Source organism: Bos mutus, chromosome 2 (assembly GCF_027580195.1).
Source record: "Bos mutus isolate GX-2022 chromosome 2, NWIPB_WYAK_1.1, whole genome shotgun sequence".
Classification (NCBI taxonomy): Eukaryota; Metazoa; Chordata; class Mammalia; order Artiodactyla; family Bovidae; genus Bos; species Bos mutus.
In genome coordinates, this window is record NC_091618.1 from 8,441,779 (window position 1) to 8,468,851 (window position 27,073).

At 47.6% G+C, this 27,073-nt stretch overlaps 1 protein-coding gene across 1 annotated transcript in view; it reads right to left on the reverse strand.

The window, feature by feature from the left end:
- RHCE (Rh blood group CcEe antigens) overlaps window positions 1-27,073 on the reverse strand; it is a 40,929-nt gene that overhangs the window by 13,056 nt on the left and 800 nt on the right. The window contains exons 2-7 of the mRNA XM_005895854.2: window positions 16,169-16,355; window positions 11,182-11,332; window positions 7,919-8,066; window positions 6,818-6,984; window positions 5,962-6,099; window positions 2,893-3,026 (exon numbers count right to left, since the gene is read on the reverse strand). Of these exons, the coding sequence (XP_005895916.2) occupies window positions 2,893-3,026; window positions 5,962-6,099; window positions 6,818-6,984; window positions 7,919-8,066; window positions 11,182-11,332; window positions 16,169-16,355 (925 nt within the window). The remainder of the gene's footprint in view (window positions 1-2,892; window positions 3,027-5,961; window positions 6,100-6,817; window positions 6,985-7,918; window positions 8,067-11,181; window positions 11,333-16,168; window positions 16,356-27,073) is intronic.

The window sequence follows — 27,073 nt, forward strand, 5'->3', positions numbered from 1 at the left end:
TTGTTTCACCAGAAAGCCAGTTGTTAATCCCTTAGCAGCGGATTGGTTGTTTGTTTTGCTTTGTTTCTATTTTTTGCTATAGGGCAACACCTCTCGAACCTGAACTTGCAGGAGAAGCACATACAGGACTTGAGAAAACAGACTGCTGGGTCTAATTGTGTGGGTCTGGGGTAGGGGAGGATTTGCATTTTTAACAAGTCCCAGGAGATACTGTTGCTGTTGAGAACCACTGTTCTGGGAGAGCCAGAGAATCACAGAATTCGGGGGAGGGGAGGGCAAGTGATCCAGAAGTTCCAGGTCAGCAGCCCACAAGCAGAATTTGGTTCACACAGTGTTTCTAATGGGGGATTTCCCTGTAGCTGAGATGGTAAAGAATCTGCTTGCAATGCAAGAGACCCAGGTTGGATCCCTGGGTCGGGAAGATCCCCTGGAGAAGGAAATGGCAACACACTCCAGTGTCCTTGCCTGGAGAATTTCATGGACAGGGGAGCCCATGGGGTCGCAAAGAGTTGGACATAACTGAAGCGACTTAGCACGCATGTGTTTCTAATGATTTTGAATCTTTTGCCAATACTTGGGGAGTATGTGCATAACTCTGGATTTCTGCCTTCTCTTTAAAAGTCATTAGAGGGAGGAGGGTTCAGGATGGGGAACACATGTATACCTGTGGTAGATTCATTTTGATATTTGGCAAAACTAATACAATTATGTAAAGTTTAAAAATAAAATAAAATTAAAAAAAAAAATAAAAGTCATTAGATCTGACAATACTGATCCCGAGTCTCTGGATGGTTTAAGCTGCCGGGCACTGAAGAACAAATGCCCATGGTTTCCTCCCCCTGCTGGTCTCATTTTTAACCTTACCTGCCATGGACGGAGGAGCCTGGTAGGCTGCAGTCCATGGGGTCGCAAAAGAGTCAGACATGACTGAGCGACTTCACTTTCACTTTTCACTTTCATGCATTGGAGAAGGAAATGGCAACCCACTCCAGTGTTTTTGCCTGGAGAATCCCAGGGACAGGGGAGCCTGGTGGGCTGCCGTCTATGGGGTTGCACAAAGTCGGACATGACTGAAGCGACTTAGCAGCAGTAGCAGCAGCAGCAGCAGCAGCAGCAGCAGCAGCCTGGTCCCTACAGGCATCTGAGTGTAGGACCCTGCTAGATCAACCCGTCGTTTTATAGAGGGGGACTCAGGGCCCCGGAGAGAGGAAAGAAATTGCCGACAGTCACACAGTTATTAAAACAGCAGCAGGAACACCTTTGGAGTCCGTTACTGAGATGCCTTGTTTCACATACACCATCCTCTCCTCATCCCCAAATGGGATCCTCCTCATCCCTAAGCAGCTCAAGGATGTATGTCTCATTTGCTCATAGATGATCCCTATAATCTGGGGCTATGGTTGTCTCTGTTGTTGGAATTATAAGGAACTAGCTCTCCATGATTTCTCTGAGATGCTTCCAAACACAATTTCTCATCACCCACCGCTGGTGCTCACCACCTCGACAGCCAGCTTCCAGCCATGTGACTTCAGACATCTAACTCCCCCAAGGTATCATTTCTTAGGGAAAGCTAATAACACCTCACCAGGTAGTTGTGAGGATTAAATAAGATGGTACACCTAATGATTTTAGCTTAATGCCTAGTACTTAGAAAGCAGTCAATAAATAGTCCTGATTGTCATCAGTAATTTTATTGTTGTTATCACTGTATGGGTTCATCTGGAAAAATCTATTCCTGTATCATGCACAAGTCACTCTTTCATTATGTGTGAGCCACATTCAGAAGATAAGTTCAGAAGAAAAACCCAGAAAGCGAGAACAAGAAGATAACAACTTTCAGAAAGCTATGGTCAGAGTTCTGATCACTGCTGTCTATGAGTCTGAGTGAACTCCGGGAGTTGGTGATGGACAGGGAGGCCTGGCATGCTTCGATTCATGGGGTCGCAAAGAGTCGGACACGACTGAGCGACTGATCTGATCTGATCTGATCTGATTGCCTGGGGGGTGTGGGACCTGACTCTGGTCCAGGGACCCACATTCCCACCTCACAATTGAGACATTAACCACATACTTTTCCTCTCTGGGTCCCAGGGATGAGCAGTATTCAGCATTTTCCTACATGAACATATCACATATCAAATCCTTTTAACCACACAGTGCCTAGCATCCAACACCCCTATGCGAGGAAGTACTACCATTATCTTCATTTGCCATGGGGAGACAGAGGCTCAGAGAGGTTAGGTAGCATGGCCCAGGTCAAGACCTCATGGTTATTTCACCACCACCTAAATCACCAGGGGCTGAGAAATGGACTCAGTTGGTTTGGGCCTGACTGCCTCCTCTGTCTACATTTGGAGAGGCCTCAGGACTATCATGGAGAAGGCAATGGCACCCCACTCCAGTACTCTTGCCTGGAAAATGTCATGGATGGAGGAGCCTGGTAGGCTGCAGTCCATGGGGTTGCTAAGAGTCGGACACGACTGAGCGACTGAGCGACTTCACTTTTCACTTTCATGCATTGGAGAAGGAAATGGCAACCCACTCCAGTACTCTTGCCGGGAGAATCCCAGGGTCGGCGGAGCCTGGTGGGCTGCCGTCTATAGGATCGCACAGTCGGACATGACTGAAGCGGCTTAGCAGCAGCAGCAGCAGCAGCAGGACTATCAGCTTTTCCTTTCACTTAAGCTAACTGCTTTAGAAAGAAGTGACCTGGACAGTCCATACAAGGTGGGGACTTATCTGGAATTTTGGAATAAATTGGCCAACAGATATTCACTGAAGCCTTCTGACTGCCTGGCCCTGAGTGTATGGCCCTCACCCCCAGCCAAGGACTCTGGGCACACTGCTTCCTGAGATGGATGGAGTGACAGGGGGCTGAGCCAAGTGACCCACGTGGACTTATCGACTCCCTGGGCCTGAAGCGCCATCAGCATGATGTTGACAATCCCTCCAAGCAGACCCGGCAAGCCGAAGGTATAGTGCACGCCGTAGGTGTCGTGGAGTTGCACCTTTCGCTGAAGACACGCCTGGGGACAAACATCATCATCAGCAGAGCTACATGTGGGACTGCTACACCTTCCCCACCCTTTCCCAGACCCTTGGCATCCAGGGCATCCGGGGGATGGGCATTAGGGCTCAGCTAAATAAGTACTTCTCAGATTTGCGTGTGTACTCACAGCATCTGGGCAGCTCATCCAAATGCAGAGTTGGATTTAGTAGGTCTGGGGCCTGTGATTCTACATTTCTAACAAAGTCCCAGATGATACCAGTGCTGCTGGCCATGGTCCATACTGCTCACATTTGGGGCTGTGTTGGGGGAGCTCAGTTGGTAAAGAATCCTCCTGCAATGCAGGAGACCCCGGCTTGATTCCCAGGTCAGGAAGATCCCCTGCAGAAGGCGTAGGCTACCCACCCCAGTATTCTTGGGCTTCCCTTGTGGCTCAGCTGGTAAAGAATCTCCTGCAATGCCAGAGACCTAGGTTCGATCCCTGGATTAGAAAGATCCCGTGGAGAAGGGAATGGCTACCCACTCCAGTGTTCTGGCCTGGAGAATTCTACGGACTGTATAGTCCATGGGGTTGCAAAGAGTTGGACATGACTGAGCGACTTTCACTTTCACTTTCTTTCACTGAGGGGCCCTCCTGTGAATTATAGGAGGTTTAGCAGTATCCCTGGCCTATACCTTCTAGATGCCAGAAGCAGCCCTCTCCCAGGTATATCCACCAAAACTGTCTCCAGACATTGTCCATGTCCCCAACGGTTGATTGAAACCCACTGGTCCAGCCCAAACCTAACTCCATCCAAGAGACTACTTGGGTGATTGAAAGGTAAGAAGCTGACCACTCCACCAGAGTCCCAGTCAGCACTCCTTCCATTTCATCACGTGGCCTCCCAGATGGCCGTGAGCCAACAGATGTGGAGGCCAATGCAAATTAAACAATATATCTGTTTATTTGGCTTCGTTGGGTCTTAGTTCCAGCACACAGGGTCTTCCACTGTGGCACACAGACACTAGTGGTGTGCAGGCTCAGTAGTGTGACACACACAGGCTTAGTTGCCCTGCAGTGTATGGGGTCTTAGTTCCCGGGCCTGAGATTGAACCCATGACCCGTGCATTGGAAGGTGGAATCTTAACCAATGGACCACCAGGAAAGGCCTCCAATGCAAATTTTATCAGGCTAGTTCCCTCCTCAGAATCCTCACTGTGTTCAGATTAACAATTCAGACTCTTCAGCTCCCCCAGGAGGTGTTCCTGAGCACCAGCCATCTCTCAAAGCTCTGGTGAGAGACACACTCCCTGATGAACTTGATGCTTCAGCCAAAAGAACATCTGTGTCTTGGTTGGGTCACATGCTCTTCTCACCACTGAGCCTTTGAACACACTATTCCTTCTGCCTGGAGGACATTTTCCACTTCTTTCCCTGGTGAATATTAGTTCCCTGTCAGTGCTTAGCTGAGACATCCTGTGCCCTGGGAAGCATTTCCTGACCCATCTCAGGCCAGCTTAGATGTGCTCTAGAGCCTGGTGGGCTGCCGTCTATGGGGTCGCACAGAGTCGGACATGACTGAAGCGACTTAGCAGCAGCAGCAGCAGTTCTTAAACTGTGCTGTGTTTATTTATCCATTTTCTTCACTACACTACAGCTTGGGACACAGGATGTCTGTTAAATGTGTTGAGCAAATGAATGAAAAAAAAAATCAGTGAATCATCTTTGAATCCTTCCCCTGGCGATAGAATCAAGCAACCTGAGGCACAGAGAAAATGATGGACACTGAGCCTGATGATAACTCATGATACACGAGTTTTGGCCACACCTTATAGCTTGAGGGATCTTAGTTCCCCAACCAGGGACTGAACCGGGCACTTGGCAGTCAAAGTTTGGAGTCTGAACCACTGGACTTCTAGGAAATTCCTATGACACATGTTTGGCTGTGCACATCTTACTTTCATCAGAGGGCCTCAAAGTCAGAGGAGATAAAAGATGTGTGTTTCCACTTCAGAGATGAAAAGCAGACTGCTCCGTCTGTGGTCAGATTGAGCTGTTGGTAAATTCTTCCCTATTTGGGATTGAAACTGCCTCCCTGAATATCCATGGTTCATTCAAATTCAGCTTCTTGTGTCAACCAATAATCTATTCCCTCTTCTTCCATCAAGTCTTCAAACCTATGAAGATTTGTTGTTCTTAAATATTTCTCTTAGAAGTGTGTTGTAACAAATGGGCTCTGATGGAGCATTGTGATCTTATCTGTTGAATATTGAAGGAGGATAAATCCATCCACTCAGAAGAAGAACTAAACAATCAGAAGTGAAGATGACCTGGATAATCAACCCAGCACCCCTCTTTTGGGTGCTGCCTTTCCCATCTCCCTTCACATGGTTCATGGACAAAAGCCATATATGCATCATGTGCCTTGTCTCCCACCCCTGCCAAAGATGGGCATATTATCCAAGTTAGACCAATGAATCCCTTCTCCAAAGAACTTGCGGTTGGTACCAAGAAATTTCACATGGCTGCCTTCTTGAAGAGAAAGATGACATTCCACCATGTGGAATAGAAGAGGAAGGAACAGTGAAAAGAGAACGGGTGTTCAGGAAAAGCAAAAAAAGGAAGAGCAGGAACTTCTTGGGCTCCCCACAACACTCCCACCCCTGGTGCCAGTCATTCCTGGGCTCCCAGCAGCATTCCTATCCTTGGGTTCAGTGGTGTCCCAGTAGCCTTATAACAAATCCCCCTTATTCCTGAGCAAGCTTGAATTGGTTCTGTTACTTGCTCCCCAGATCTTAGCAAAAGCATCATCCAGCTTGGACAGGTCCCTCACCCAAGCTCTGAAGCTAAATTGAGAAGCTGCCAACCAGCGCCTAATGCAGTGCATAGCAATACGTGATGGCCCACCACAGTCTAGGGGCCTGGACCTTGGCGTAAGGCCGAAGCAGCAGGTATCAGTCGCCCAGCTCCTTACCTGCAGGTATCTGAATCCCCCGATGGAGATCATCCCAGCCACACATCCCAGCACCATGGCAAGCCAAGGAGCATGGATCAGGTAAGAAGGGGCACCCACAGCCACACCTCCTGCCAGCACTGCCTTGTGGATGTGAGTCTGCAAAGGAATAGCTTGTGGGTAAATGAAGTAAGCTAGAGGACAGCATCTAAGTTACTGGTAAGCTGATAGCAAGACAACACTATAACATCCTCCCTGCATCTCTGATCCTGAAACCAGCCCCTCCCCCCTGCTGAGACTTCATCAATGGTCTTATCTCACCCCATGTCTCGGGCTCAGGGAGCAGTCACCCTGATCGGGAGTCGTTTAGCTTGAAAGCAGTTACTCAATATCCTAACCATGCTCACACTTAGTTGTTATGTATCCTTGGATGCTTAGCCACTCAGGGCTTTAACTTTGTCACCAGAAAAAGGGGGCTTTGATTGTAACTGTTGTTGTTTAGTTGCTGAGTCATGTCTGACTCTTTTGCAACCCCATCGACTATAGCCCCCAGGCTCCTCTGTCCATGTGATTTTCCAGGCAAGAAATACTAGAGTGGGTTGCCATTTCCTTCTCCAGGGGATCTTCCCAACTCAGGGATCGAACCCACATCTCTGGCATTGGCAGGCAGATTCTTTACCACTGAGACACCAGGGAAGCTCTTTGATTGTACCTACTGTTATGGCTATTGTAAGAATTAAGTGAATTAAGAATTATGTAAAACTCTGAGCCCAATGTTGACAAAGAACATGAGTAAATGCCCCCCAAAATAGAAGCCAATGAATGAATATGGCCTAGAAGACCCAAGTGTTGCCCAAGGGCCAGCCCTTCTCCTCACCATATTGATCTTCCCTTGAGGGTGAGCCAAGGCTGACATTAAGATGCCGGTCACTGTGCTAACCGCCAGGGCGTAGTAGGTGTTGAACACGGCCATCTTTCTTTCATCTGCAAGTTCCAGCAGAGCAGAGTTGAAACTCGGCCAGAATATCCACAAGAAGAGGGTGCCTGTGGACCAGAAAGGGTCAGTGGCCAGAACCAGTATTCCTGCTCCAAAGCCTCAGTCTCAGGGGACTTCAGACAGGAGGCTCCCGGACCTGGCCAGTCTCATCTCTGTTACTTTCTTGCTCACCAACTTTGGACAAGTCTGGTTTCCTCTCTGAATTCTTAAGTCGGCAGGGCCCAGCTAACATACTTTATGGGCAAGGAAAAGTAAGGCCCAGAGAGTTGAAATCACCAAAACCCAAGCCTCCTGACTCTAGCCTATGATGGCCACATGATTATTTTTTTAAAATTAATGGAACTCTTCCACTTGGCCCCACGGCCTGGTATTCAGTTGCCTGCTGGCAGTCTCACTGCCGATTTCCTTCCTCTAAGCCTCTCCCAGCCCTTAAATTCATCACTTCTACCAAAACCCTTCAGATTAGACATTATTACTTCTCTCTTCCAGTTCCCATTCTTTCCTCCACTCCCAAGTCTGCCTTTTTTCATCCATCTAATTCTTTTCTTTAAGTTAAGGACAAAAGGATTGGATAATCTAATCTTATTTATTTATTTTTAAATTTATTTTTGGCTGCATCAGGTCTTAGTTGGGGCATGTGGGATCTTGGTTAGCAACCAGCAATTGAACCCTCACCCCGTTGCATTGTAAGGCGGATTCTTAACCACTGGACCAGCAAGGCAGTTCCCGGATAACCTCATTTAAACTGAGATGTAACAAGTCTCTCCTCTCTTCTGGGTATCAATGAAGAGAGGTTCCCTAGAGGGGAATGCTTCCTTCAAAGATGTGAATTCATCAAACATTGCTTGAGGAAATGGGTCATTACAAAGGGGCTTCAGACACCCGGGAAAGTTGGAAAAGCAGAGAGATTTTTCTGCAGAGCCCTTTTGGAGCCTCCTGCTCACCCCAGATCTGAGCCCACCCACATCACCTTGTCCTCACCCAGCATGGTGAACAAACTGGGGCTCGTTGCTGTCTGATCTTTGTCCTCTGATGCGCTGGGCAGAGGCTTCCGGAGGCAGCAGACCACAGTCAGCCCAAAATAGGCCGCAAACATGTGCATATACATCATGCTTACATGCATGTTCATCTGCAACAAAACCCAGTGGAAGCAGTGAGCATCAGCAGCCTCTGCTCCCAGGGAAATCCCTGCCTTCCATTTAGGAAGTTCTGCCTTCATTCAAGAGGCATGACTTGAAGTCAGGAAACTGACTCCACCCAGCAGTCCCCCTTTCCGAGGAGCCCCATGAGTTGCTGTGTATTTATTTATTCCTGGTAGTTTTCTGGTTGGCTTTATTTATTTAATTGGCTGTACCTTTCGGCTTGTGGGATCTTAGTTCCCTGACCAGGGACTGAACCCAGGCCACAGTAGTGAAAGAGCTGAGTCATAACCACTGGACTGCCAGGGAACTCCCCTCTGGTTGGCTTTGAATGCTTTGGGCCGAAGTCCACTTACCTGGGGAAAAAGCTACATGGACACGTACCCCACTGCTGCATTTTGGCAGAATTTCAACTCTTTGCATGGAGTATGAGTAACATAAACTTTGCAACATGAAGCTGCCAGAGATTTTATAATACCAAGCTAAAGTCTTCAGAAAATTCAAGCTATGTACTAATTTTGCTTTACAAATGTTAGGTAGATAGAATAGGAAAAAGGAGTCCAGAATGGTGGTGGCTAAAAGACAAAGGAGGGAAAAGACCGTGAAAATAGAACAAAGGAGTGAGGACCTGAGGTTAAACAAACAGCCCTCCTGGCTAGCCCAATTTACATAGGGCAGGGTCAGAGGGAAGAGAAAAAAATATATAAAAGGAGGAGGAAGGGGCTTCTCTTCCTCTCCTGTCTTTTGGGTCGACCTGCCCTCAAGGATTATTTTCCTTTGCTTTCTAAATAAAACTACACTGTAACATGGAGCTGTAACACTGGTCCGTCCGTCACTTCAAATTTTTGCTGTGGCAAGACTGAACCGAGGAAATTATACACTCCCCTGACACAAATATCAAATTTAGTAACCCTTCATAACTCAGTGGGCTACTGTTAACTCCTGTCCACTGTGCCTTCAAAAAAATATCCAGATTTGGCAGAATTTTTACTGCCATGCCCCAGTGACCCCCACCTTGGTTTAAACCGACTTCAATACTTGCCCAAATTGTTGTGATAACCTTCTAACTGGTCTCCCTATTTCCACCCTTGTCCCCCAACTGGCTTCTCCATGTAGCAGCCAAAGCGATCCTGTTAAAATCTAAGTCAGCTCATGGCACATTTCTGCTCTGAATCCCCCAATGGCACCTGTCTCCTTCAGTATCAAAGTAGGCATTCTTACTATGACCAACAGGATTCTGCATGACCTGCTGTCCCACAACCCCTCTGACTTTCCCTCCTGCTCATTCCCTGGCTCTTCCTCAAAGCCACAGCCATGCTCTCATGTCAGCACCACTTTGGATCACCTGTTCTACTGCCTGGAGTACAGAGTAGAGGGAGTGCTCTATTCTGGGTACAGGCAATAAGGGGATGTGTTGCCTGTTGAGAATTTAAAACAGTAATAAAAGCAACTAAAAGTCCATCTCCTTTTTATTACAGCTGAAAATGAAAGTGTTACCCGCTCAGTCAAGTCCAGCTCTTTGTGACCCCATGGCCAGTAGCCCACCAGGCTCCTCTGTCCATGGAATTCTCCAGGCAAGAATACTGGAGTGGGTTGCCATTCGCTTCTCCAGGGGAACTTCCTGACCCGGGGATGGAACATGGATCTCCTGCATTTCAGGCTTATTATCATTATATACCAACAATTCTAAACAATGTATCAGTGGACTTCTCTGGTGGTTCAGTGGTTAAGACTCCATGCTTTCACTGTAGGGAACACAGGTTAGATTCCTAGTCCCCCTTGCTAGGGAAGTTCCACATGGCATGATGCAGCCAAAAAAGAATAACAATAAAATAAAAAATTAAAAGGAATAGTGTCAGTAATAAGATCTTACTCTTGAAAGATGCAGACCACTCCCACAGCTCTGCTCTTGATCTGCCCCTGTCCTCAGATACCCACGTGACTTGCACACCTGCTGCCACCTGCTCTTTACTCAGAAATTATTTGCCCAATGAAGCCTTCCCTGGCCACTCTCTCTAACACCTTATCCCCTCTCCCAACTATTCCTATCTTCTTCCTTCATTGTGTTTTTTCCTCCATTGTACTTATCACTATCTATCATGCTATAGAGCCCTGCTATAGAGCAGTCGGCAAAGAATCTGCCTGCATGCAATACAGGAGACATAAGAGATGTGGGTTCAGTCCTTGGGCTGGGGAGTTCCCCTGACCCAGGGAACTTGTAACCCACTCCATTATTCTTGCCTGGAGAATTCCATGGACAGAGGAGCCTGGCAGGCTACAGTCCATGGGGTCAAAAGAATTGGACATGACAGCGACTAATACTTTCACTTTCAACATGCTATCTCTTTTGCCTATTTTATTGATTATTGGCAGTCTTTCCCTCTGCCAATAAACAAGAAAGTTCCATGACAGTCACATTTTCCCACTGCCTGGTACAGAACAGGCTCAGAACAAATATTTGTGAAATGAATGAATGAAAAAGTAAGGAACACTTAGTCACATGTAAAAATGTAAGTCTGTGGAAGAGATCTTGCATTTTTAATCTCTTTGAGGTCTCCCAGGAATATAAAAACCACATTTGGCAATTGTCAAATTGGAATTCTCATTTCTTGAGTTGTGTCCGAGCTGAAACAGCTCTGGTTTATGGCTCTGGTTTCCCCCGAGTCCTTCCACAAAAGAAGCCCAGGCTGAAATGAAGTTTTTAAGAAGACATGAACTCTCAAAATCAATGCTAAACCCTTCCCTGAACCAGCTAAACTAACACATTGCAGAGAAGAGAGGAGATGACTTTTACTTAATGCGGCTTTCTAAAACAACCACCATGAGGACCATAACAAAGCAGGAGAAGGCTTATAATGCGCTGCCTATGGTGAGGAACTGACCTCTTTCCTTGACAGCCGTGTTTTTATTGTGGGAACCCCCTTCCATAGCATTTGCTCAGTGTGTTTAAATGTTGAGCAGACACCACACTTTTACAACCCCATTTTGGCCTGTCTCTAATTTTTTTTTTCATCACAGAAGCTTTATCAAATGGAGATGGAGCCCTCCCCTTCCACCTGCTCATTCCTTATCCCAGAGGTCCCTCCTCACATCACCAGGACTCACATCGAGGTAGCTTATGCTGACCAGCCTCGTGGCACTGAAGGCTGTCACCTCTATCAGCGTCATAATCACCAGCTGCAGCAGGTTGACCTTCCCCAGGACGACACCCGCGGAGATTAGCACAGATGTAGCGATCATGGTGGCTCTCTGAATACTGGGGAGAATGGGCAAGACAGGGATGACAGAGAAGGAACAATGCCTCTAATTCATTCATTCATTTATTCAACAAACACTTGTTGAGGACCTACTCTCTGCCTGACACTTTTCAAGAAATTGGGGACAGAACAGGAGAGCAAACACACAACATTTCTACTCTTATGGGGATGGATGCTGCCCAGTCTGGAATCTCTTTCATTCTCTTCTTCCATCAGGGTGGCAGCCACACGTTGAGAGATTGATCTGGACACACTCTTCCAAACTAAAGATGCGCTGAGGTTCTCATAGGAACATCTGACTGCTAGGATTCTGCCCTGGGCTTCTCTTCTGCCGTCATCACACACAGATGCTCAATAGAGGGCGCTCTTCACCTGCCATCCCTCCGGTGATGCAGGCACCGCTTTGGACAGGGAAGCCTGGCTGTGCTGCAGTCCATAGGGTCCCAGAGAGTTGGACACGACAGAGCGACTGAACTGAACTGAACTGAATCCTCATCTCTCCCTCTCCTTGTAGTGGAAAAAAGACTGGGTTTAGAAGAAGGACAAGTCTGGCTTCCAGTTCCAGCTTTTCTACTTTAGCTATTTAATCTCACTGAGCCTGTTTCTTCATCTGTAAAATAAGAATGATGGTAATACTTATCTCATGAAAGCGGGGTGAGGGATTAGAAGGAATGGTCATGCCCGTGTGTGGAGCACACCAGGACTGGCACAAAGAACTGCTGCTGCTGCTAAGTCGCTTCAGTCGTGTCCGACTCTGTGTGACCCCATAGACGGCAGCCCACCAGGCTCCCCCGTCTCTGGGATTCTCCAGGCAAGAACACTGGAGTGGGTTGCCATTTCCTTCTCCAATGCATGAAAGTGAAAAGTGAAAGTGAAGTAGCTCAGTCGTGTCCAACTCTTAGCGACCCCATGGACTGTGGCCCACCAGGCTCCTCCATCCATGGGATTTTCCAGGCAAGAGTACTGGAGTGGGGTGCCATTGCCTTCTCCGGGCACAAAGAACTAACTCAGTGTTATTACTGACTCTTTCCTTCCCTTGACAAGTGAGCAAGCTTAGTGTGGGGATTTGGAAGGAGAAAACAGCTTCTGTTTTCAGGGCACTTACGACTGGCCTGCAGAGACAAAGAGGACATCACGACCCTGTCAATTAAGACGATCTGTGATATCACGCAGCTTCCGAAGTGGCTCAGTAGGTAAAGAACATGCCTGCAATGCAGGAGCTGCAGGAGACTCTCAGGTTCGATCCCTGGGTTGGAAAGATCCCCTGGAGAAGGGCATGGCAACCCACTCCAGTATTCTTGCCTGGAGAATCCCATGGACAGAGGAGCTTGGCAGGCTATAGTCCATGGAGTCGCAAAGAGTCAAGCATGGCATGTGATACCACGAGGCAAGAGGGGTTCATTGGAGGAAGAGAGCACTAGGAACTGGACTCATCAGGGAGGGCTTCCTGGGGGAGGTGGTACCCAAACTGGACAATCCATGGTGGTTAAGCCAACCCACCCTCCTCTGTGCACCTTGCTGAGACCACCTTTCCCCCTAGGAGTTGATGATGATGCTACCACCACTGCCACCATCATCACCATCATCGTCTGTTGAGCATTATGGGTAATAGTCTTGCAAGTACATCATCTCATTTAAATTTAAATCCTCCAGGTAATCCTCTGTAAAGCGATGGTGCTAGGTACCATCCAGTACATCCATTTAACAGGTCAGGACATTGAGACTAATCGAGGTGACTGTTTTGGTAATGGCCACACAGCTAGTTAATGACAAACACAAGGTTCAAGCCCACCCAGCCGGCCTGGATCCAAAGCCTGGGCTCTGAAGTTTGGACACAGCCTTCCCACTGTTTGCTGCCAAAGTAGTGTCCTGCTGAAGGCTCAAAGATTTTGGAAGAAAGGCCAGAGGAGGGCAAAGGGTATGGGGAAAACGTCTCAGAGGGACCAGGAATTATTGGAAATAATGGGTCACTCAGTGTTTCATTGTGGCTGACCATGTTATCTTCCTGGTGAACACTCATTTCATTCAGTTCAGTTCAGTCACTCGATCATGTCCGACTCTTCGCGACCCCGGGGACTACAGCACGCCAGGATTCTCTGTCCATCACCAACTCCCAGAGCTCATTTCATTGGCAAAGGACTAATTCAAGAGATTCTGTGCCAGTGGCAGGATTTCAGACCCCAGGGATGGGGGCGGTGTTGAGACAGTGAACTGCAGTGCTTAGGACAATCTCTCTCCAGGCTGCCAAGGCTGGAGTCCTGACTCAGCCACTTCCTGGCTGTGCGGCCTTGGGCAAATGCCTTAACCACACTGTTTTCATGTCCTCATCTGTAAATGTAGAGGCAAGGCCTTTGGAGCTGTTGGGAGGGCAAAGTGAGTCAAACACAGTCAGGAGCTAGTTATTGCTATGATAGGCCCTCAAAGTACAGCATTAAAAACATCACATATATTAGGGTTCTTTTTCATTTTCATCTTTGTTCCAATAACCAATTACTAAGTCCTTACTGTGTGAGGAAAACAAAGGAGGAGAAGAGTGAATAAGACAGGCCCCTGTCCTGAAGGGACTGGTCATCGATGACTCAAGGCAGAACCGATTTAGAGTCAAGTCAGTCTGCACCGGTGGGTGAGGCCTCAGGACAGGGAGAGGGAGAGGGCCCGGCTGGGAGGCAGCCCTGGGCACCGCCCACCACCCCAGTCAGAGCAGGAAAGGTCAGAAAGGAGCCCATTGTTCAATTCTGTGAAGCCAGTCCCGTTGGGGGTCACTGCCAGGAGGATCCGAGCAGTCAGGGCGGGGCAGGGGTGTTCACTCAGGTGGTAAACGGCCTCTTCTTGTCTTTCCAGATTGAATCAAGAGCAAACAGATTCCTGCAGGCAGGACGTCAGAAGAAGGGGCAGACTGGAGATGCCTGGAGACTCAGGTGCGGGAGCCCAAAGGCTTGTGTGACTTGAGCCAAGGCTGCAGAAACCCTGCAGGACCACCCTGTCAGGCTCCCCCAGAACGCCCTTTGTCACTCCCCGGGTGCTTGCTGGGGTGGGGGTGGGGTTATAGATTCCCCCTGGGGATCAGCTCTAAAATGGTTTAAAAGAAAAAATGTGGAGGGGACTTCCCTGGCAGTCCAGGGGTTAAGACTCCACACTGCCAGTGAAGGCAGTGAGGGCTCCATCCCTGGCTGGGGAGCTAGGATCTTGTAGGCCAAAAATCATCGTGGCCAAAAAATGGGGAAAAAAAAAATTTTTTTTAATAAAAGAAGCCCGAATTAAAAAAGAAAAAAAGGTGGAGAGTTATTTTCAGGGCCAATGGGGAGCTGGCTAGACTGTGTTTCTTATCATGGCCACTTTGCAGTGTGTGGGAAAGGCTACAGAATGAAAACTGAAGCCACTTCTACCACTTAGCTGTGTGACCCTAGGCAAGTGTCTTGTGAGCTCTGAGCATCTCATTCCTTGACGGTACACCACGTCAGACCCCTCCATGAGAGAGTTAAACAAATAATGTTTGTGAAGTGCCCAGCACAGAGCCTGGCTCACAGAGAGGTGTTTGACAGTAGTGCCCAGAGTTTTAGCAGGGTATCAGAGGGGAGGGTAGAATGGCCTTGTAAGGTGATGTGGTCCCCAGATACTTGAGATGGGATTTACCATCATATGGGCAATAAAAAGTTTCAGAACTGGATAAAACCAAAAAACAATTAAAAACATTTTTTTTTACCTTGTTCCTCCTATTGACTGTGAATGACTTATTTCTGCAGATTTGTACAACTTTATGGATGTGTATATGTGCATATATGGGCTTTCCAGGGGCTCAGTAGTAAAGAATCCGCCTGCCAATGCAGGAGACACACAAGATGTGGGTTCAGTTCCTGGGTCAGGGAAGATCCCCTGGAGGAGGAAATGGCAAACCATTCCAGTATTTGTGCCTGGAAAATCCCATGGACAGAGGAGCCTGGCTGGCTATAGTCTGTGGGGTCACAGGGCCATGACTGAGCATGTAGCACCGGGCGTATATGCACATATACACTCTCGTGTAACCACCACCCAGAATGCATAGAAAACGTTTTTGTTATTTAGTCGCTAGGTCGTGTCTGACTCCTTTGTGACCCCACAGACTGTAGCCCGCCAGGCTCCTCTGTCCATGGGATTTTCCAGGCATGAATACTGGAGTGGGTTGCCATTTCCCTTCTCCAAGGGATCTTTCTGACCCAGGGATTGAGACTGCCTCTCCTGCATTGGTAGGCGGATTCTTTAACACTGAGCCACCAGGGAAGCCCAAGAGGATGTTTATTGCATCCCATAAGTTTCTTTTGAGCCTTTTCCTAATCAAGAACCACCTCAGGTAACCATTATTCTGACATCTAGCAACACAGGTTAATTTTGCTAGTTCTTCTAAAGGCATCTAAATAGATCAAAGTTAATTTAAAGAAACTAAAGGCATGGCTATTTCTTGTCCACCAGCATTTGAAGACTGAAGGTACTTTCTTCTTTTCAAGAGACTACCTTTCTGAGTGTGAGATTTCTTTCTTTTTGTCTAATCTCTATTATTTTTTTCTTTGAACTAATATTCACTCTATATGTTTTCAAAATCAATAAAAAAAGAAAGAAAGGACACAAGGAGGGCTGTAGATCTGGGTCTCTTGTGATGCCATAGAGGAGGGTTGTCATATTAAATAGAGGATGCCAGTTAAACATGAATTTTAGACAATGTATGACTTGTTAGTTTAAGTAAGTCCTGAATATTGCATGGCATTGGCGCTAGAAAGAGACATCCTAGCACTTCTAGAATCTGCTCTCTTGGACCCCAGACCCCCAAGAACCCAGAAGTGATCCAGCAGCCATCTAGTTACCTGGACATATCGATGACCATCTTCCTAAGGGAGAGTTGGGTCAGGAAGCCATCCAGCAGGGCTGCCAGCTGCACCCCGAGGACCAGCAGAAAGAGATTGAAGGCTATACTGCTCCAGCAATGTCTCCGCAAAGAAGTATTGAGGAAGCCGAAGCCAAAGGTTGCCATGATGAACACATCCTGGAATGCTGCTCAGGGTAAAGAGTCCAAGAAGGAGGAAGAGAAGCAGACAAGGTGGAGGGTTGTGTTAGAGTTTTATGGAACGGCAGCTGAAAGGGGCATTAAGGATCATTGAAGAGAGCTTGGTCAAGTTACTTCCCCTCTTTAAGCCTCAGTTTTCTTATCTGAATAGTGGGGATAACACATACAGGGTTGAGGGAAGGAATGACTGAGCTAACACAGAGCCTGGCCCACAGTGAGTGTTCAGCAAAGGTAGCAATTATTGTTATTACTAAACACAATAATATGAACGTGCGTGGGGAGTCAGGACCTGTCCTCGGCACATAGCTGACACTCAGTAAAGGTACTGACCTCTTGCTTTTTGAGAATCAGGTTTAACCTCCTGATCATGTGTAAGCGAAAATAAGGCCACATAATTTGGTGACTTAGCTCAGGTCATTCAGAAAAGAAGGGGCAGTAGTAGGTCTAGAGGTTCACAGGCAAGAACCAAATTATCCTTACAAAAAACAGCTCTCTCCTTTGACTCCTTCTGAAGGGGACCTGCGGGGCCATCGGAAAGCACCAGGACCACCTGGGTGATCCTCCCTTTCCCAGCCTCAGACTTTGTGCGGTGGCTGCCATGGCAGATGGGCGAGAGGGACTTAGCTGGTGTTCCGGAGGGGACCAGGAAGAGGAAAGGGCGGATGCTTTGAATCGGCTCCAACTTTGCAAAATGGGTAACGGTTTGGGCTCTGAAACTAGATAAGCTTGGGGTTCTATCAGGGCTCTGGCACTATCCAGCTGTGTGGTTTAATCTAGCTATTTAACATCTCTGAGCTTCAATAATCGCCTACACTTACTAAATGTTTGCCAAATGCCAACGCTGTTTAAACCACTTCACGTTAACTATCTCATTTAGTTCTCACAAGCGTCCTTCACTGCGGGTGCTGTTATTATCACCATTTTGCAGATGTGAAAACTGAGGCATAGAGGAGTTATCATTTGCTCCAGCCAATAGAGTTGGGATTTCAGCCTAGAGAGTCTGCTCTAGAGCCTGTGCCTTGAGTTACCACACTATCTGCCCTCTTGGTTTTCTCTTCTGTTAAGTGGCAAAAATAATTATACCTCCCTCATCAGGTTGCCAGAATCAAATGGTATAATACACGTAATTGCTCCAGAATAGTAAAGACTATTTTATCAACAAACACCAACTAAGTTCACATGTGTGCAAATGCCTGGAGAGAAGTCTTAAAGGAATTCCGCCCCCTGCTCCCCGCCCCCACGGAGATTATCTCTGGGTTTAGAAGAGTTCTATTTTTAAAAAAAATTTTAGCGTTAAAATTGTCTACAACTGTTATGAAGAGAGTAAGTAATTTTTTCTTAAAAAAAGCCTGTGCTTTGAGGTCAGACAATTCTGTCTGACCCCAACTCTATCATTCTCTATTAGGTTAAATCATATTAAATTGCCAATATCTGACCATTTGACCTATAAGAATGGCAATTTGTATGTTTCAGCTTCTTAGCTGCATGGCCTTTGGGTTGTTTACTCTCCTCATCAGCTAAATAAGGGCAATTATCCCCGCTCAGAGGGTACTGGGAAATCCAAAGGAAGTAATGTTTTGTTCAAGAGCTTGGCACTGTCCCTGGCACATGGAGAAAGCTCAGTAAATAGCGGCTATTCACCACCAGCACCATCATCACCTTCACAGCAGTAAGAAGTCACCTGGTCTCCAGCCTTGGGTCTGATAGCAACAAGGAAATTCTTCTTTCCAGAGCTCTCCAAAGCCTCTTCAACTTACATTGAAATTTACTTTCATTGAAAAATACAGGTAGCTAGGGTCTTGCACACAGGACTTGGGTGGATAATAATCCCAGGTCAACCTGATTACAGGGGACCCAGGCATCTCCATGGGATCTGGGGACTTGTGGAGTGGGCGAGAAGTGGACCATCAAGAGGATCTGACTTCTTGCACCTTCTTCTCTGACATAAGGGAGAGGGAGGGGAGGAAGTGTTTCAGTCTCCTGCTTGCATCCCCTTAGGAATGGCGGTGGAATGGGCACATTTTGTATAGGGGCTCCTCTTGGGACTGCTGGAATTCCTCCAGGAGCCGAGCAGGAAACTACGTAATGAAGGTCATAGTGTATATTGGGGAGTAGTGAGGCCTGTGGCCAATTGGAGACATCACACTCCACTTTAGGTATGCAAATTCTGTTTAAAAAATTAATTAACTTATTTTAACTGGAGGCTAATTACTTTACAATATTGTGGTGGTTTTTGCCATACATTGACATGAGTCAGCCATGGGTGTACATGTGTCCCCCATCCTGAACCCCTTCCCACCTCCATCCCCATCCCATCCCATCCTTCTGGGGTGTCCCAGTGTACCAGCTCTGAGTGCCCTGTTTCTAGATATGCAAATTTAATATTTCCTTAAAAACTGCTGTTAAAAAAAAACAACAGTTCCCCCATTTTGCAGAAATGCTATATGCAAAGGGTCCAGACTTACTGAAGATTCCATGAGTAGGGGAACCCTTCCATTTTCCTCTCATTCTACAGAAGGGATCCAGAGACAGCTTGTGACTTCCTCAAGAGCACACAGCATGTCTGCAGCAGAGCCAAGCTCTGGACTCTGGAGCAGTGCCCTCCCCTCAGTGCTCGGCTGTCTCTTGCTCTTGATTGCCCACACCTCACTAAGGGACCTAAGGCAAGTCCCATGCCTTCTTTGAGCCTCAGTTTCCCTATCTGTAGCTCATGGGAGTTAGACTTGATACTCTCTAGGGACCTCACCGCTCTGGTGTATTCAGGGGGCAGCATGTGGGAAGGGCAGGGAACCAGGATTAGGTCAGAGGTGGGGCTCTGAAGAGGGCTTCCCTGGTGGTTCAGATGGTAAAGTGCCTGTGTGCAGGAGACCCGGGTTCAATCCCTGGATTGGGAAGATCCCCTGGAGAAGGAAATGGCAGCCCACTCCAGTACTCTTGCCTGGAAAATCGCATGGATGGAGGAGCCTGGTATGGTAGGCTGCGGTCCATGGGGCTCTGAAGATAAAAAGTCAGAGGCTCTTGGCTGGGGGCTTTATCAGGCACAGCTGCCATGCCTGCTGCAAGTACAGAGCTCAGAACTCTCCTCCTACGACCCCACACTGTCCCTGGGGGGCGGGTGGGCTTGGGCTTGTACTTCAGCCAGGGGGATAAAATTAGGGTGGCAGTTTCTTGGAGCTGTTGACAAAGCTATTCACCCCAAACTGATCAGTAAATCACGTTTGCGTTCAGAGTCCCTCTACTCTCACCCCCTGCATCCTCCCACTTCCTCTCCCAGCCTCGCAGGGCTCTGGTCCACCCCCGCTCCTCCCATGTCTCACAACTGTATCCCAGCTTCAACGCTGGGTCCCAGCTCAGGGCTCATCCCCACTGGTATCAGCCTCCACCTCTCAGAGCCTGTGCTGTGCCCTGCATGAGCTGCTGGTCTGATAAGATAATGGACCTAAGGTGTCCAGGGCTGATAAGGAGAGGATCGCTCCAGGGGCTTTACACACGATCTAAGGTGGGCCTTCCAGAGAAGTTTATGCAAGTCCCTCGACTTGGAGCCAGTCTAACCTGGGAGTCCTGTAGGGCAATAATCAACATCATTGTAACAGCGGGCACATATACCATGCCCTCCACAAACTAGGCACTCTTCCAAGTGCCAGCCAGGCTTAGACCATGACAAGCCCATGCAGGAGGTACCTTTGATTATCCCCATTCTACAGCTGGGGAAAGGGAGGCAAAGAGAGCTGCTGGAATTAGCTCAGGTCACACAGCTAGCAAATGGTGCTGGCAGACCTGAATCCTGGCTCTGGGTTTAATCACTATACCTTCCTGCCTCCCCTCCATCCTTCACTCTCCTTAGTGTCAAATTTGAGTGTGGGCCTCTGAGTCTGGCTGTCAGAGTTCAGAGCCTGGTTCAACCTCCGTGTCCCCCGCTTCCTAGTCTGTAAAGTGGTCTGAAATAATGGCACCTGCTCAGAGGTTTGCTGTTAGTAGTGAGTTCCTTGGCTCCTGTGAATCGCTTAGCCTAGCACTGGTGCATGGTAAATGTTAGGGACTATAAATTATCTTGGACTTGCCACTTGTTAGCTGTGTCTTTGGACAAGACTGTTCCCACTCCTTCAGCCTGGCTGCCCCTGGGAGTCTCCACCGTTCCCCACACACCCTTCCACCTCCCTCTGACCTGCAGACACTTAATCAGCCCCGAAGCCAGGCCCGGTTCCTGTTCCTCGGACTCTGGGCTGGACGTCCACAGTCTGCTCCCCACCACCGACTTCGCACGGTACCTCTGCAGCCTTGGTCTGGAACCATCCATGGAGCCTCATGCTTCCTTCCCCTCCCCCACAATCTCCCACCCTACCCTTACCCCTACAGCAGTCTGGGAAAAGAAAAAGAGGTTTCCCAATCAACAGGGCCATGAAGGCTAAGATGTGGGCTCCTCAGGTGGCACAGTGGTAAAGAATCCGCCTGCCAATGCAGGAGACACAAGAGATGCTGGTTCCATCCCTGGGCCAGGAAGATCCCCTGGAGGAGGAAATGGCAACCCATTCCAGTATTCTTGCCTGAAAAATCCCACGGACAGAGGAGCTTGGCAGGCTACAGTTCATGGGGTCGCAAAGAATCAGACACGACTGAAGCATGTACAGTGTACATTGAGTGCCGATGACATCAGTACACGTCATTGGCAAAGCCCTTCTTGTCTTTTAATAGCTCTCCTTCCTGCTTCTAAGGAGTATGGGGGTAACTGGGTGGTAGCCACAGTGCAGGGCCCAGGATGGTCCCCCAGTCTGGCAGCATTCAAGCAGGCTCTATGTGACAAATGGTCACAGTAACGGGCCCCAATGAGTCATGCCCTCCAGTATAGACCCCTCCCACCTGAGCTAAGCTTTGTGACTGGCTTTGGCTAATGGGACATCACCAAACACAATACAAGCAGAGGGTTGAAAAGCGCCTGTGCAGTGGGTCTTGCCCTCTCTTACTGCTGTAATTCCTCTGCTGCCATGTGAAAATCTGAGCTAGTTTGCTGGAACCACATGGGCTAAGCGTCCAGCCAGCATCACCCGACAAACATGCAAATGAGGCTATCAGAGACTGTCCGCCCCAGTCAAAGCTCCAAGCTGGAGATGTACGGTATGTGCATGGATGCTTAGCTGCTCAGTCGTGTCTTACTCTATGTGACCCCATGGGCCTGCCAGGCTTCTCTGTCCATGGAATTCTCCAGGCAAGAATACTGGAATGGGTTGCCATTGCCTTCTCTAGGGGGTCTTCCCGACCCAGGGATCGAACCCCAGCCTCCCGCATTGAAGGTGGAGTCTTTCACTGGCTGAGCTACCAGGGAAGCCCCGGAGATGCATGGTGACCCTAGGTGAAATTGACAGACCTGTGTAACCACAGTACAGCTGAAATTGCTGAACCACAGAATCATGATCCAGAGCAAATTAGATGATTACTATTTTGAGCCACTAAGGTTGGGGGTGGTTTGTCATGCAGCAAGAGATAATGGATACAATTGCTTTCCCCTGGCATCTCACTGGCACCTCAATCCCAAGCCCAGAATGAACATATCATTGTTCATTTATCCCACAATCTGCCCCTCCACTTGTGCCTCCCATCTCAGAAATGGGCACCTCCATCTGCCAATCACACATCTGAAGCCATCCTTGACTCCTCTCTCGTTTTCTCCAAGAACAGCCAATTTTGTCTCCTAAATAACTCTTGAATCTGACTCTTTGCTTCTCCTTTACCGCCCCTGCCCATTTGACCTCATCACAGGTCAACCAGGCCAGTGGTCATCAGAATAGGGTTCACACCCCTCAGAAAATTCTCTAGACAATCCGAAGGGGCTGCCAGAAGAAGAGATATTAGCACTGCTATTTCTACTCATTTTTTCTAAAACATTTAAGAAATTAAAGTTTATTCATAATAAAAAGCTAATACTTTTTTTTTTTTTTTTTGGCAGTGCTTTTTGGCACGTCGGATCTTAGTTTCTTGACCAGGTATCCAACCCAAGCCCGCTGCATTGGAAACATGGAGTCTTAACCACTGGACTGCAAGGGAAGTTCAAAGCTAATACTCTATCAGTTTTCCTATGTGTTCATTTTTTCAAGCGTTTCAACAACTTAGTAAGTACTATCGTCGTGTGCCAGAGGCAGAGAGAGATTGAGTGATTTGCCCAAGGTCTCACAGCTAAGAAGAGGAAGTGAAGCAGAGATGTGAATCAGCCTAGCTCCAGCACTCCTCAAACTTCTGTGTGTTTGAGTCAATTAGGGCTTGGTAAAACATAGACTGCTGGGCCCCACCCTTGAGTTTTGGATCAGTAGGTATGGATGGGGGCCCAGGTATTTCTTAGGGGATGCTGAGGTGGCTGGTCTGGGGACCACATTTGAGGACCACTGATCTAGGCTCTTCTCCCCCTAAAGGCACTTGGTCAGTTTTGCAACTCTGCAAGCATTTAATGTTCAGATGAATCCAGGAGCCTCCTCTGACTTGCTTAGGATCTCAGCTCAGTACCCTAGCTTTGGAAGGTGTCCTGAGGGAATATTAGGCCCCTGAATGGGGGGTGACATGTATTTCTCCATATTCATCTTGTTGCGACTAATGACAGGGTTTTGTTTTGCTTAACTGACAGCTTTATTATGGGAAATTTTAAGCATACACAAAAACAGAGTGAGGAGCATGGTGAACATCATGTACCCATTCCCAGCTTTGATGACTGTCACATGGGGTCAGGCTTGTTTTTAATTATCCTTCTCCCCTTGTTTTCTTCCTTTCTTCTTTTGTTGTGTTAGTTTCAGGTGTGCAGCAAAGTGATTCAGTTGCACACATACATACATCCATTCTTTTTTCAGATTCTTTTCCCATAGAGATTAACACAGACTATTGAGTAGAGTTCCCTGTGCTAAACCAGTAGGTCTTGTGGATTATCTATTTTATATGTAGTAGTGTGTTAATCCCATTCAATCTCGTTTTTATTATCTTCTCCACCTGTTTCCTTCCTTAGCCTTTCTTTTTTCTTCCCCTCCTTCTCCTTCTCCATCTCCTTCTTCCCCCTCCCCCCTCCGCCTTCCCCCTCTTCCTTCCCTACCTCTTTCTCCTTTTTCTTCTTCTTTTTGGCATGAAACAGATCCCAGACATTGTTCTATTTCCAGGATGCTTCTCTAACAAATAGGGCTCACTATTTGTTAAATTGTTAAACCTACTTCTAAATAGGTTTAAAACCACCCACTATGCTATTATCACACCTAACAAAACTCACAATAATGCCTGTGTGTTACATAATACTCACATTTTATTCAGATTTCCAGGTTGTCTCAAAATTGTCTTTTTTTAGAATTGGCTGGTTTAAATGACTTATTATAGTTTACGTGGACTGGATTAGATTAAGTAGATTGACAGATTGCTATCTAGTTTTAACTCAACTAACCTTCACAAACTCGGAGAAGCCGATGGCACCCCACTCCAGTACTCTTGCCTGAAAAATCCCATGGACAGAGGAGCCTGGTAGGCTGCAGTCCATGGGGTCGCTAAGAGTCAGACACGACTGAGCGACTTCACTTTCACTTTTCACTTTCATGCATTGGAGAAGGAAATGGCAACCCACTCCAGTGTTCTTGCCTGGAGAATCCCAGGGACGGGGGAGCCTGGTGGGCTGCCGTCTATGGGGTCGCACAGAGTCGGACACGACCGAAGCGACTTAGCAGCAGTAGCAGTAGCAGCAGCAACCTTCACAAAATGGACTAACAGCTCAAACAACTGCCAAAAACCACAGATTGAAGGCAAAAGAATAATGTCAGGCAAGCGCGGAAACAGGGTAGAAGGAAACTTCTTGTGCACGCTGTCCGTCAGTCACATTCAGAGTTAAAGAAAAAACCCCATCTAATCCCATCTGACAAGAAGTCAAGCGAGATAATTTGAAATTATCTAGAAGACCCTGAGGAATCAGTTGCCACCCACTATCATTCACGGTAACAATGGACCCTGCCTGGAGTGACTGACACCATCACAATCAGTCATTTGAAAATATTTTCTATTTCCTTTTTTCTTTCCGATTTTCTAATTTACGTACATCTATGATAATGTGCAAAATGTATTACTGCAGCAGGATTTAAATAGAACATAGAAATACGGGGCATGCTTGAAAAATTTGAAGCCCCTCAGTCCATACAACACTACAGTCCCCACACTGGCTTCCACCTCAAGTCAGGCCCCTTCCCCACCCCCATGCCAGTCCTGGAATGGCTTTCTCCATAACCAAACCCAAACTGATCACACTCCTGCTTCCTAATAGATCAAGAGAATGAAGGGCAGCCTGCTTACTCAAGAGAATGGGTCCACCCACTGCTTCCCTCTTTACGCTCCGACAGCACTATAGGGTTAAACTCCAGCCTGGTCCAGTCTGATGAACACAATGGTTCCTGCTGTGCTCGAGACCCTCCCTTTTCATATGGCTACTCTACCTGAGCCTCTGAGGCCCAGCTGGGTAGTCACTTCCCTCCAGAGGCCTTTCCTGGCACCCCCATCTCCCCGCCTGGGTTGTGGGCCCTCCTCTGTGCTGCCATAGGGCGTGAGCTTCTAAGGACACTTATGTCTATGTTAGCAGCACAGCCTAGGGGTAAAGAAACTGGATCCAAACTACAAAGTTGAAATATTGGCTCCTATGCCTACTGATTATATGACAAGAGACTCAACCTGACTGTAAAATGGGGCTGTGAAGCATCATGGTTAAGTGCACGGAAATTCAAACTAGGCTGCTTAAGTTTATCTTTTCCCCTTAATTTAGTTTTATTGAATCTATTTGATTTTTTAATTTTTATTTTATACTGGAGCATAGTTGATTAACAATATTGTGTTCATTTCAGATGTACAGCAAAGCAATTAAATTATACATATACGTGGGTCCATTCCTTTTAAAATTCTTTTCCCATTTAGGTTACTGTAGAAAACTGAGCAGAATTCCCTGTGCAGGTCTTTGTTGCTTTTCTATTTTAAATATAAGGCTGTGCTGTGCTGTGCTTGGTCGCTTAGTCGTGGCCGACTCTGCGACCCCATGGGCTGTAAGCCCGCCAGGCTCCTCTGTCCATAGGAATTCTCCAGGCAAGAATACTGGAGTGAGTTGCCATGCCCTCTTCCAGGGGATCTTCCCAACCCAGGGATCGAACCCAGGTCTCCCACCTTGCAGTCGGATTCTTTTCTGTCTAAGCACCAGAGAAGCCCAAATATAAGGCTGCTGCTGCTGCTAAGTCGCTTCAGTCGTGTCCGACTCTGTGCGACCCCATAGACTGCAGCCCATCAGGCTCCCCCATCCCTGGGATTCTCCAGGCAAGAACACTGGAGTCAGTTGCTATTTCCTTCTCCAATGCATGAAAGTGAAAAGTGAAAGTGAAGTCACTCAGTCGTTTCTGACTCTTAGCGACCCCATGGTCTGCAGCCTACCAGGGTCCTCCATCCATGGGATTTTCCAGGCAAGAGTACTGGAGTGGGTTGCCATTGCCTTCTCCGAAATATAAGGCTACTTAACTTTAAACCAAGGACTTCCCTGATGGCTCAGTGGTAAAGAATCTGCTTGCCAATCCAGGAGATTCAAGTTCAATCCCTGGGTCTGGAAGATCCCTTGGAGAAGGAAATGGCAACCTAGTCAATATTCTTGCCTGGGAAATCTCATGGACAGAGGAGCTTGATGGGCTACAGTCCAAGGGGTTGCAAAAAAGTGAGACACGACTTAGCAACTGAACAACAACAGCAAAATTTAAAACTGCTCTGCTATTGCTAGCTGAAGTCTTGGGCAAATCGCTCCATGTCCAAGTGCCTAATTTCCTCCTATGAAAAATGGAGATCATAATAGTACCTGTCTCTAAAGAATCTGCCTGCCAATGCAGGAGACATGGTTCGATTCCTGATCTGAGAAGATCCTACATGCCTTGGAACCCCTGCACCACAGCTACTGAGCCTGTGCTCTGGAGCCTGGGAACCACAGCTACTGAAGCCAGAGCACCCTAGAGCCTGCGCTCCACCAGAGAAGCCACTGCAGCAAGAAGCCCAAGCACCGAAACTAGAGAGTAGCCCCCACTTGCCGCACCTAGAGAAAAGTCTTCGCAGCAGCAAAGACCCAGCACAGCCGAAAGTAAATAAATAAAATTATCATTTTTTAAAAATGGTACCTATCTCATAGGGTGACACTGAGGATTCAGTGTAAAGCATTTAAAATAGTGTCTGGTGTGTGCATGAATGCTTAGTCGCTCAGTCCTGTCTGACTCTTTGCGACCCCGTGGACTGTAACCCACCAGGCTCCTCTGTTCATGGGATTGTCCAGGAGAGAATACTGGAGTGCCTGGTACATAGTAAGTAATCAGTAAATACCAGCTCTGATTAGCATGTGTCTGGATCCCATATGGTTTGTAATAGATTGAGCAAATGAATGAATGAATGGATTGAATTACATTGTACCCGATTGAAAAGAATTACAGTAAGTTGAATGAAAATTGTGCCCAGGCCTTGCTTGTTCGGCACTGAGTGCCCTCTCTGGGCTAGCTCATGAAGCAGTGTAGGGACTTCCCTCCCCAAGTCATCTCCTTGTCCTTCTTTCTACCACTGAGGGCCCAGGGATGCCTTCCCTTTGCTTCTAGTCAACTAGCTAACATCACTTAGAAACAAGCAAGCACTCAGCCGGGCTCATGTTTCTGCTTGGTCTCAGGGACCTCACTCAAGGAGGTCCTTCCATTATCAT